This window comes from Oncorhynchus tshawytscha, linkage group LG26, assembly GCF_018296145.1.
Source record: "Oncorhynchus tshawytscha isolate Ot180627B linkage group LG26, Otsh_v2.0, whole genome shotgun sequence".
In the NCBI taxonomy this organism is placed as follows: domain Eukaryota; kingdom Metazoa; phylum Chordata; class Actinopteri; order Salmoniformes; family Salmonidae; genus Oncorhynchus; species Oncorhynchus tshawytscha.
Window position 1 is genome coordinate 53,934,422 of NC_056454.1, and position 13,209 is coordinate 53,947,630.

The 13,209-nt window shown below is 45.5% G+C and overlaps 1 protein-coding gene across 1 annotated transcript in view; it reads right to left on the minus strand.

Moving 5' to 3' along the window:
• Positions 1 to 2,865, minus strand: part of trpm2 (transient receptor potential cation channel, subfamily M, member 2) — a 70,051-nt gene extending 67,186 nt beyond the window's left edge. Inside the window, exon 1 of the mRNA XM_042306393.1 lies at positions 2,662 to 2,865. Coding sequence (XP_042162327.1) covers positions 2,662 to 2,828 — 167 coding nt within the window. The 5' untranslated portion in view covers positions 2,829 to 2,865. The remainder of the gene's footprint in view (positions 1 to 2,661) is intronic.
• Positions 2,866 to 13,209: the final 10,344 nt, after the last annotated feature.

The window sequence follows — 13,209 nt, forward strand, 5'->3', positions numbered from 1 at the left end:
TGTACAGTACAGTATAATCCTCTAACCCAGTGTACAGTATAATCCTCTAACCCAGTGTACAGTATAATCCTCTAACCCAGTGTACAGTATAATCCTCTAACCCAGTGTACAGTATAATCCTCTAACCCAGTGTACAGTATAATCCTCTAACCCAGTGTACAGTACAGTATAATCCTCTAACCCAGTGTACAGTACAGTATAATCCTCTAACCCAGTGTACAGTATAATCCTCTGACCCAGTGTACAGTACAGTATAATCCTCTAACCCAGTGTACAGTATAATCCTCTAACCCAGTGTACAGTATAATCCTCTGACCCAGTGTACAGTATAATCCTCTAACCCAGTGTACAGTATAGTATAATACTCTAACCCAGTGTACAGTATAATCCTCTAACCCAGTGTACAGTACAGTATAATCCTCTAACCCAGTGTACAGTATAATCCTCTAACCCAGTGTACAGTACAGTGTAATCCTCTAACCCAGTGTACAGTATAATCCTCTAACCCAGTGTACAGTATAATCCTCTGACCCAGTGTACAGTACAGTATAATCCTCTAACCCAGTGTACAGTATAATCCTCTAACCCAGTGTACAGTATAATCCTCTGACCCAGTGTACAGTACAGTATAATCCTCTGACCCAGTGTACAGTACAGTATACTACTCTAACCCAGTGTACAGTACAGTATAATCCTCTAACCCAGTGTACAGTATAATCCTCTAACCCAGTGTACAGTATAATCCTCTGACCCAGTGTACAGTACAGTATAATACTCTAACCCTAACCCACCCATATGTATACGATTCTCACAATTCTACTGTGCCTTCAGAAAGTATTCACATCCATTGACTTTTTCCAAAAAGTATTTGTTTTGTTACAAAATGGGATAAAAATGTATTTACTTTTATTATTTTGTTAACAATTTACAAAAAAAGACTAATGTCAAAGTGGAAGAACATTTTTAACATTTGTAAAATATTTATTAAAAATAAACACTAATAAACACTAAGTATTCAGTGATTGGCAGTGATTTATAGCTGTGTCTTTCTGGGTAAGTGTTTATTTTCTAAATTCTTCAAGCTCTGTGAAATTGTTTGTTGATCATTGCTAAGCAACCATTTTCAGGTCTTGCCATAGATTTTTAGGCAGATTTAAGTCAAAAGTGGAGAGTGGTATTCAGTAATGTGTTGAATTGAATTTGCCCCAAACATAACACTTTGAATTCAGGACAAAAAGTTAATCGCTTGCCACATTGTTTGCAGTTTTACTTTAGTGACATTATTCTGTACAGGCTTCTTTCTTTTCACTCTGTCATTTAGTTGTGGAGTAACTACCATGTTGTTGATCCATCCTCAGTTTTCTCCTATCACAGAAATTAAAAACTCTGTACCTTTTTTTAATGTCACCATTGGCCTCATGGTGAAATCACTGAGTGGTTTCCTTCCTCTCTGGCAACTGAATTAGGAAGGACGCCTGTATCTTTGTAGTGACTGGGTGTATTGATACACCATCCAAAGAGTAATTAATAATTGCACCATGCTCAAAGGGATGTTCAATGTCTGCTTTTATTTTACCCATCTACCAATAGGTGCCATTCTTTGTGAGGCATTGGAAAACTTCTCTTGTCTTTGTGGTTGAATCTGTGTTTGAAATTCCCTGCTTGACTGAGGGACCTTACAGATAATTGTATGTGTGGGATATAGAGATGAGGTAGTCATTTAAAAAATAATGCTAAACACTATTATTACACACAGAGTGAGTCCATGCAATTATGTGACTTGTTAAACAAATGTATATTCCTTAATTCATTTTGGCTTGCTGTAACAAAGGGATTGAAAACTGATTGACTCAAGACATTTAAACTTTACATTTTTTATTAATTTGTAAATATTTCTAAAAACATAATTCCGCTTCGACATTTTGGTGTATTGTGTGTAGGCCAGTGACAAAACATCTAAATGTGTTCCATTTAAATACAGGCTTTAACAACTGAATGTGGATAAGGTCAAAGGGTGTGAATACCTTCTGATGGCCACTGTACATACAACCCCTGTATATGTATTGTGACTCGATATTGTGATTTTATCGCGATTTGGAGTTCCAAACATATTGCTCACCACATGTCTGCTGCAGAGGGACAAGCGAGCCATGAGCACATTAGTTTTCATCAGTCATTGGAAATAACATTGTAAAAAAAAAAATCCTCCCGTTTTAAAAATAAGATGGAGAACAAGCTATGAAGGAAAAATACCGGAGTTTTGGTGCAGCTACAGCCAGCCAGTTCAGCTAACCAGTTCAGCTAACCAGTTCAGCTAACCAGTTCAGCTAACCAGTTCAGCTAACCAGTTCAGCTAACCAGTTCAGCTAACCAGTTCAGCTAACCAGTTCAGCTAACCAGTTCAGCTAGCCAGTTCAGCTAACCAGTTCAGCCAGCCAGTTCAAAACTAATATTATTCTCAAACAATACGATACCATATCTTGGTGCAGCTACAGCCAGCCAGTTCAAAACTAATATTATTCTCAAACAATACGATACCATATATTGTCAGAAATAATATCCTGATACGTAACTGTATAGATTTTTCCCCTATCACTATCACCCAGTGCATAGTACAGTACAGTATTTTCCTCTAACCCATTGTACCGTAGCCTACTTTACCTGTCACCGTCGACGTAGAAGCAACACTCCTTCTTCCTGATGTTGTCTTTGATCCAGGCGGCAAGGGAGCGCTGGGTGGATGTAGAGAGAGAGAGCTTCGAGGTTTTAGTTGCGCTGACGGCCAGAGTCTGAGCCAAGCTGGGCTCCAGCAGCAGAGACTCCCCCATCCTGAGAGAGAGGACAGCGAGGCAGGGAAACAGCTCACTGTCGGCTGGGGCTGGGAGAGAGGAGAGAGCTTCTGCAGTCCCCTACTGTGCCTCCAGCCTAGCTCTCAGCACTGCATCAGTGATGTCACTACAGCTAGACTATAGTGGTGGTGGTGATGCTGCGTAAAGCTGGAATCACACCAAGCAGCTACAGTACTGTAAAGGATAATAATGAAATCAAACCAAGCAGCTACAGTAAAGTACAGGATAATGCTATAATCACACCAAGCAGCTACAGTACTGTACAGGATAATGCTGGAATTCACACCAAGTAGCCACAGTACTGTACAGGATAACCCTACCCCTTACCCCTATCCCTAACCTTACCCCTAACCCTAACCCTACCCTTACCCTTACCCCTAACCTTAACCCTACCCCTTCCCCCTACCCCTAACCCTACCCTTACCCCCTAACCCCAACCCTTACCCCTATCGCTAACCCTACCCCTAACCCTTCCCCCTACCCCTAACCCTACCCAAAAAAGGCCCATAGGCCCATAGGCCCATAGGCCAAAAAGCCACTGCCCTGGCCTGGCCTGGCCTGGGACAAAAGCCACTGCCCTGGCCTGGTACTTCCATATATGCATATAGGGCTTGAGAGGACACATACAGGCCTAAAGGTCATCACTCCCTATCCGGGTTACAGGCCTCTCTCTGGGCATGAGAGGACACATACATGCGGCTGGGGCAACCGAGAATGGCCCGCATGGGTTTTGGGTCTGATAAATGCACGCATCCCCGGAGGTCAGCGCTCGTTGGCATGTATTAGCTCTAGAATTGCCACAGTTATCCAAGTAACGTTGGAGCGACCAAAGGAACCAGAACTGATTTAATGAGCCATTCTCAGTTTCACTGTACCGGCCGTGTGTACTTAGACTTGCATGGCTTCATATTTTAGACAAACATATACTACTGGCAGGATCAACCAGGTAGCCACTCACAACATAGAGCTTGTACCTGGTCGCACTAAGCAAAGAACAGCCAGGGACCGGTCCTATCCTGTCAGGGGAGGAGGCCCTGGTGCAATCCACCATGCGCCCAGCGGGAAGCCCTGAACTGCCCATGACCGAGGCCACAGGTGCCGGGGTGCCGCTCGAGAGGTCTCTTGTCCAGCTGGAGGGTACATTCGGAACGCCATCAACCGGGCAAAAACAGAACCACAACCTCGGTCAGACCGCTTGGGTCAGCCAGGTAGGTCCACTTTAAAGACAGGGTTTGAGAATATGTGTCTCTGGCGCTGATGCGTTACGGGATGACCATCACCACATGCTTCGCAGCCTGGGTGTGTCACTCCCCGCACCGGAACACCAATGATGGGCCACTGGGTCAGGTAGTTCGGCTGGATCTCGCACGAATGGTGCGCGGCTGGAGTATATCGAAATAGGGGGTCAATTGTCTCCGAAATGGACTCCCCCGATAGAGGCCAATCCATGTGGGGTGGGAGGAACAATCCATCAGAACACCAGCCAAAGGCCGGCCGATAGAGGCCCTCCTAAGTGGAAAACGGATGCAAATCGGTCAGAGGAAATTACACTGGCTGGACAACAGAGGAGAACCATGGAGACGCAACGTGAACCAAGAGTGGGACTGGACTGGAGAGCTAGCCCTCACTGGGGCTAAACAACCTCCAATCGGTCGCCGAAGGGACGGGCACCTTCATTGGACCAGAACCATGGTTATTGATGAACCAAACCCACAAGGTAATAGCTGGGAAAGAGCACCTGCCCAGGACAGAGCTCAATATCCTCCCACCACCAAGCTGGGAAACATGGATCAAAAGTTAGGACAAATCGGGCGCCGAAGGGGCTGGTCAAACCACCAAATCGGTCTCCAGCGGAAAAGGTCCAAAGTACCATGGTTCCGAGGGGCTCACATCCCTCAAAAGTGTCCATTACTCATTTTCTATCCGGGCTAAGCAGTTTGGCACCACCCCCGTCTCTCTAGGACATGGAAGTCTTGTTGTCAAAAACCAGGTTTCTGATTTCGAGCCGGTACCTGTCTGGTCCACCTGCCACTGAGTGTGTCATTAACGGGCAGGACAAATTATCGACTTAAGCCCTGAACCTCACAGGGCTTCTGTGTACCCCGCCATTGGGGGTCAAATTCAGGTACACCAAAACGTGAATAAATCAAAAAGTACACCTCCAATCTCGATTTTGCACAAAAACATTTTAATAGGAAATCATGTTTTAAGTTTTGGGAAAAAAGTGCATGTTACTTTTTTTTACATGGTGTAATTGTTGCCCATCACGAGAGAGGGTATGAGTCGAAATTTGGGACCTCTAGCCCTTCGGGAAGTATTTTTAATCATTTTTTGAAAATTACAGAAATTGGTCTAAAAAATGACAGTCCCCAAATTGTCACAGCCGTGCACCTGGTGATTGAAAATCGGCACCTGGTAACCCAAAATGAAACACGGTTCTATATGCATTTAGCGGTGTTCCAGATATCCATGCCCGCTGTGCGAGTACCCAACTACGGCCCCCTATCAATGGGGGCCGTCCTGAGTGCTTTATGGACGGTTTAAAATAATTTTGTGGATGAGGATTAGTATTGGCATATATGCACCTAGTAACCCAAAGATTCAAATACGGTTCTAAATGCATTTACCGGGCATTCTAATATTAATGCCCGCTATGGGAGTACTCAACTACGGCCCTCTATCAATGGGGGCCGTCCTGAGTGCTTTATGGACGGTTTAAAATATTTTTTAGGATGCGGATTAGGATAAACCTCTCTGCACCTGGTGATGGTAACCCAAAAATAAAAATACGGTTCTAAATTCATTTACCGGGACTCCTAATATTCCCGCCCCCTATGGAAGAGCCCCACTACTGGGGAAAATTCACTGGAGGGCGCCAAAGGTACATTTATGGAGGTTTCAAAAATAGTTGTGAAAAATTAGTTTCATGTGCAACTGGTGATTGAAAATAGGCACCTGGTAACCCAAAAGTTAAAATACGGTTCTAAATGAATTTACCGGGCAGCCTAACATTCATGCCCACTATGTAAACACCCTACTACGGGCCTCTATCAATGGGGGCCATCCTGAGTGCTTTAAGGACTGTTTAAAATATGTTGATGGATGCGGATTAGGATATACCTCTGTGCAACTGGTGATTGAAAATAGGCACCTGGTAACCCAAAAATAAAAATATGCTTCTAAATATATTTACCGGGCCTCCTAACATTCATACCCACTATGTGAACACCCTACTTCCGGCGCCGGAGAGATGGCCGCCTCGCTTCGCGTTCCTAGGAAACTATGCAGTTTTTTGTTTTTTTACGTGTTATTTCTTACATTAGTACCCCAGGTCATCTTAGGTTTCATGACATACAGTCGAGAAGAACTACTGAATATAAGATCAGCGTCAACTCACCATCAGTATGACCAAGAATATGTTTTTCGCGACGCGGATCCTGTGTTCTGCCTTACAAACAGGACAACGGAGTGGATTCCATGCAGCGACCCAAAAAAACGACTCAGAAAAAGAGGGAAACGAGGCGGTCTTCTGGTCAGACTCCGGAGACGGGCACACCATGCACCTCTCCCTAGCATTCTTCTTGCCAATGTCCAGTCTCTTGACAACAAGGTTGATGAAATCCGAGCAAGGGTAGCATTCCAGAGGGACATCAGAGACTGTAACGTTCTTTGCTTCACGGAAACATGGCTCACTGGAGAGACGCTATCCGAGGCGGTGCAGCCAGCGGGTTTCTCCACGCATCGCGCCGACAGAAACAAACATCTTTCTGGTAAGAAGAGGGGCGGGGGCGTATGCCTTATGACTAACGTGACATGGTGTGATGAAAGAAACATACAGGAACTCAAATCCTTCTGTTCACCTGATTTAGAATTCCTCACAATCAAATGTAGACCGCATTATCTACAAAGAGAATTCTCTTCGATTATAATCACAGCTGTATATATCCCCCAAGCAGACACATCGATGGCTCTGAACGAACTTTATTTAACTCTCTGCAAACTGGAAGCGATTTATCCGGAGGCTGCATTCATTGTAGCTGGGGATTTTAACAAGGCTAATCTGAAAACAAGACTCCCTAAATTTTATCAGCATATCGATTGCGCAACCAGGGGTGGAAAGACCTTGGATCATTGTTACTCTAACTTCCGCGACGCATATAAGGCCCTGCCCCGCCCCCCTTTCGGAAAAGCTGACCACGACTCCATTTTGTTGATCCCTGCCTACAGACAGAAACTAAAACAAGAAGCTCCCACGCTGAGGTCTGTTCAACGCTGGTCTGACCAAGCTGACTCCACACTCCAAGACTGCTTCCATCACGTGGACTGGGAGATGTTTTGTATTGCGTCAGATAACAACATTGACGAATACGCTGATTCGGTGTGCGAGTTCATTAGAACGTGCATTGAAGATGTCGTTCCCAGAGCAACGATTAAAACATTCCCTAACCAGAAACCGTGGATTGATGGCAGCATTCGTGTGAAACTGAAAGCGCGAACCACTGCTTTTAATCAGGGCAAGGTGTCTGGTAACATGACTGAATACAAACAGTGCAGCTATTCCCTCCGCAAGGCTATTAAACAAGCTAAGCGTCAGTACAGAGACAAAGTAGAATCTCAATTCAACGGCTCAGACACAAGAGGCATGTGGCAGGGTCTACAGTCAATCACGGACTACAGGAAGAAATCCAGCCCAGTCACGGACCAGGATGTCTTGCTCCCAGGCAGACTAAATAACTTTTTTGCCCGCTTTGAGGACAATACAGTGCCACTGACACGGCCTGCAATGAAAACATGCAGTCTCTCCTTCACTGCAGCCGAGGTGAGTAAGACATTTAAACGTGTTAACCCTCGCAAGGCTGCAGGCCCAGACGGCATCCCCAGCCGCGCCCTCAGAGCATGCGCAGACCAGCTGGCCGGTGTGTTTACGGACATATTCAATCAATCCCTATACCAGTCTGCTGTTCCCACATGCTTCAAGAGGGCCACCATTGTTCCTGTTCCCAAGAAAGCTAAGGTAACTGAGCTAAACGACTACCGCCCCGTAGCACTCACATCCGTCATCATGAAGTGTTTTGAGAGACTAGTCAAGGACCATATCACCTCCACCCTACCTGACACCCTAGACCCACTCCAATTTGCTTACCGCCCAAATAGGTCCACAGACGATGCAATCTCAACCACACTGCACACTGCCCTAACCCGTCTGGACAAGAGGAATACCTATGTGAGAATGCTGTTCATCTGACTACAGCTCGGCATTCAACACCATAGTACCCTCCAAGCTCGTCATCAAGCTCGAGACCCTGGGTCTCGACCCCGCCCTGTGCAACTGGGTACTGGACTTCCTGACGGGCCGCCCCCAGGTGGTGAGGGTAGGCAACAACATCTCCTCCCCGCTGATCCTCAACACTGGCGCCCCACAAGGGTGCGTTCTGAGCCCTCTCCTGTACTCCCTGTTCACCCACGACTGCGTGGCCACGCACGCCTCCAACTCAATCATCAAGTTTGCGGACGACACAACAGTGGTAGGGTTGATTACCAACAACGACGAGACAGCCTACAGGGAGGAGGTGAGGGCCCTCAGAGTGTGGTGTCAGGAAAATAACCTCACACTCAACGTCAACAAAACTAAGGAGATGATTGTGGACTTCAGGAAACAGCAGAGGGAACACCCCCCTATCCACATCGATGGAACAGTAGTGGAGCAAGTAGCAAGTTTTAAGTTCCTCGGCATACACATCACAGACAAACTGAATTGGTCCACTCACACAGACAGCATCGTGAAGAAGGCGCAGCAGCGCCTCTTCAACCTCAGGAGGCTGAAGAAATTCGGCTTGTCACCAAAAGCACTCACAAACTTCTACAGATGCACAATCGAGAGCATCCTGGCGGGCTGTATCACCGCCTGGTACGGCAACTGCTCCGCCCTCAACCGTAAGGCTCTCCAGAGGGTAGTGAGGTCTGCACAACGCATCACCGGGGGCAAACTACCTGCCCTCCAGGACACCTACACCACCCGATGTTACAGGAAGGCCATAAAGATCATCAAGGACATCAACCACCCGAGCCACTGCCTGTTCACCCCGCTATCATCCAGAAGGCGAGGTCAGTACAGGTGCATCAAAGCTGGGACCGAGAGACTGAAAAACAGCTTCTATCTCAAGGCCATCAGACTGTTAAACAGCCACCACTAACATTGAGTGGCTGCTGCCAACACACTGACACTGACTCAACTCTAGCCACTTTAATAATGGGAATTGATGGGAAATTATGTAAATATATCACTAGCCACTTTAAACAATGCTACCTTATATAATGTTTACATACCCTACATTATTCATCTCATATGCATACGTATATACTGTACTCTATATCATCGACTGCATCCTTATGTAATACATGTATCACTAGCCACTTTAACTATGCCACTTTGTTTACATACTCATCTCATATGTATATACTGTACTCGATATCGGCTGCTGTATCTTGCCTATGCCGCTCTGTACCATCACTCATTCATATCTTTATGTACATATTCTTTATCCCCTTACACTTGTGTCTATAAGGTAGTAGTTTTGGAATTGTTAGTTAGATTACTTGTTGGTTATTGCTGCATTGTCGGAACTAGAAGCACAAGCATTTCGCTACACTCGCATTGACATCTGCTAACCATGTGTATGTGACAAATAAAATTTGATTTGATTTGATTTTGATTTTACTACGGCCCTCTATCAATGGTGGCCGTCCTGAGTGCTTTACGGAAGGTATAACATATATTTGTGGATGCGGATTAGGCTATACCTCTGTGCACCTGGTGATTGAAAATAGGCACCTGGTAACCCAAAATGAAAAATATGGTTCTAAATTATTTTACCGGGACTCCTAATATTCATGCCCCCTATGGGAGTACCGTACTACTGGGGAAAATCTACTGGAGGGCGCCAAAGGTACATTTATGGAGGTTTCAAAAATAGTTGTGAAAAATGACTAAGTCCAAACTTTTCGTTTTATTTGCAACTGGTGATTGAAAATAGGCACCTGGTAACCCAAAACGAAACACATTTTTAATCATTTGAATGTATAATGACACAAATACAAGGGTGAATTTCAAACAAATATACTTAATTTAATCAGTTAATCATGGATTGATTTGTCCCTCAATCAGTGAGCGGGCCCGGCTGGCATTTTTGGGCAAATTATGGTACCGGTAGTCCCGTGCCTGCGTTTCCAGAGAGTGACACATATGGTCAGCCACAGTTCCCCAGTCTGTAACCGACCCTTGGTTAAAGTTCAATGTGGCAACGCTTCAACGAATTGTACCGAAGGTCACTTTACTTCCAATGCCAAACTCTGCAAATATTTGGCCCACATACTCACACAGATTACCGTACGGTTGACCGCGGTGGAATCGTTTAAGCCAAGTGTATTCCTCCTCACATATAACAATTCTGCAAAGCTATAGTTTGTTTTGTGGCTCACAACGCACATCTGATAACCCCCACCTTCCGGGGTTACTTCAAATCACTCTCACTGAACATGGTGACTGGGATCGTCGAGTGCCATTAAATATGGCCAACCGGCTGGACATGAGAGCTGCAAACCTACGCCTGTCAGAGCAGGTGGCTCGGACCTCCAGCCTACTGAGAACTGAAATAATTGCTTGATTACTTTGCTCAACAAAGCGTTTTAACTCCGCAGCGCTGAGCACCTCGACCCTGCAGCGTTTGCAAAATTTTGCCCTGTGCGTTGCCTGTCTCTGCTGCGAGTCCCTGTCCATCTTCGCAAAGCAGAGTAACATCTTTCGAATTCCACTGACCTTAGCTTGCATACCATTTGGCCGGAACTGAATAAGATAATTCAGGAAACCTCGAACATCAGCTCGGTACATTTTTAACGTGGATGGTGCCAAACTACGGTCGTCACATTGGCCATACCACTCAGACACACGTCTGTAGTTATCCAGAAAACACAGTCCTTCATCGGCCTTGCCCTCTGATATAATGCGGAGGAATTCCCGTACTCGGGATATACTGGTGCGACTATTGTCAATTCGTTTAACTGAACGGTTTCTACCTGTAATATAGTGTTCATATTGAGTCAAAATTGCATTACTCCAAACCTCAATTCTGAACGGCACGCCGCTGTCTTCATCATTCTCATTCTCCGTGGAAGTTGCCACGACGCAGCTTTGCTCCCTCGGTTCCGAGCACAGTTCACTACCGACCTGACTGGTTGGCTGCACCGCCGCCGACGCACCCGCCGCCTGCTTACTCTCGTCCCCCAGCTGCTGATCCACCACGGCTGACTGCTCACCCTCGTCCACCAGCTGCTGCTCCACGGACAACTCACTTTCAAAACACTGCAAAATCACAGGGTTCTCCGGCCGCGGTTCAACACCGTTGTTCCTCTCCCCAACAAACAACTATACAGACTAACACAATAGGAGACCAACCACATATACTTCCAGCAATAGAACACACCCCACTACAAATTTCCCGACCAACGATACTAACTTCAATTCCAAACCCAGTGCCCCTTCTCTCCCTAGCAGAGGAATTTCCACCTCTATCAAAACCTCGCCCCTGCCAAAAAGACAACCATCATACCTACGGACACTATGACTGGGAAAACAACCGACCCTGAGTGAAACCTATAACCTTCACATACAGACTCTTTCCAAAACACATCTTCACTCCCTACCCTCAACATCCAATTTCACTGATTCTTCCCTTTCCAATCAAAAAGGAGAGGCAAAAATAGCAACCCCTACAACTGGAAAGGATAAATGGAAAAGTCCAGGGGGCCCCCCTACTCCTAAAGCAGTCACCCCTATCATAGCCCAGGTTCACCACACAGCCAACAGTCAAACAGAAACTTGTACACTTACAGCTACACCCATTAAACAAAACACTAACTGCAAAGGAGCACAGAGTGATGTATCAATATCACTAAGGGACATAGTTACATCTGCTCCTCTTTCACCCACAGGAGGCGCCAGGCAAGGGGTACAGACAAGGACAGGGCAACTCAAGGGGCACATGATGATGATTAAAGGGCAAGACAATGGGCAACACCCCAAAGCTCCCAAATCCGAACCCCCACAAAAAACGAATATAGCTGTGCCTCTGCCTGTCCAGGGTCCCTGTACAACTGGCGCCTCAAAATACCCACCATCATCCCCACCATAGCCCCATCTTTAACCCCAACCACAGCCTAAACCCACCCCCCCCCAAAAAAAACCCTTCTATCACAAGGCTAGGCCAAACTACAAGGTGGCAGATTGGAACATTGAGGGACACACACCAACACTCATCATAGGAGACTCAAATCTCAACCGGATCCCACAATTCAATAACCCCAACATCCAGGTAGACAGTTACCCAGGGGCAACATTCTATCATTTCACAAAGGTACTGGAGAAAACCCCATACATACAGACACAGCGACTGTTGTTATCTCGGTGGGCTTGAACAACAAGGATCATGACCCATTCCAAACATCACTAAAACAGTTGTCAGGTATGCACAAGGAGGCAAAGAAAACATTTCCAAATGCAACAATATACATTCCTGTAATCAGCCATTCACCTCTTCTTACTCCACAGCAGAAGAGAAACCTTAAGCTCATCAACGCTTACATTACCACTAACTTCCCAACCCTATTAGAGATTCCACAAGACACATTTCACACAACAACAGATCTCATACATTGGACATCCACCACAGCAGACCTCATCTTTTAACACTGGTGTAGACAGTTAAATTTACATTAACCACAAGCCACAGTTTGGATAGAAATAACTTTTCTTGCAATCTCTTTCCTTCCCTAATAACCAGTGCAGATCCTCCACCAAGGGGAGCAGCGGACCAGTCAACAACTAATATCATGAATCTTTCCAAATCCTTCATACCCACAGCAGCACAGGTAAAGCTCCTAGAGAGAGGGTTGACATTCATCCCTCGCACAAACACATTTGATTGGGAGGAACTTCAAAGGGACACCCACAAATATCATAGAAGACTTAAACTGTTGGACTATTTTGACTACAACACAGACGACAACCACCAACCATTTACTTTACCATCTACCTGGGAACCTAAAACCTCCCAGATAGATGGTAGAATCAGGAGACGAATCAGAATAGACAAAAACACAATTCATAACCATCAGACTCACACAGATAGGAAGGATAACCTCACACACGTAGAAAGACAGGCAATACAACAACTTAAAAATAACCCACACAGAATCATCAAGGCAGAAGATAAAGGTTAAAAAATAGTAATATTGGATAAACATCAATACATGTATGAAGCCTACAGTTATCAAACACCAAACATTATAAACAAATAGAAAACAG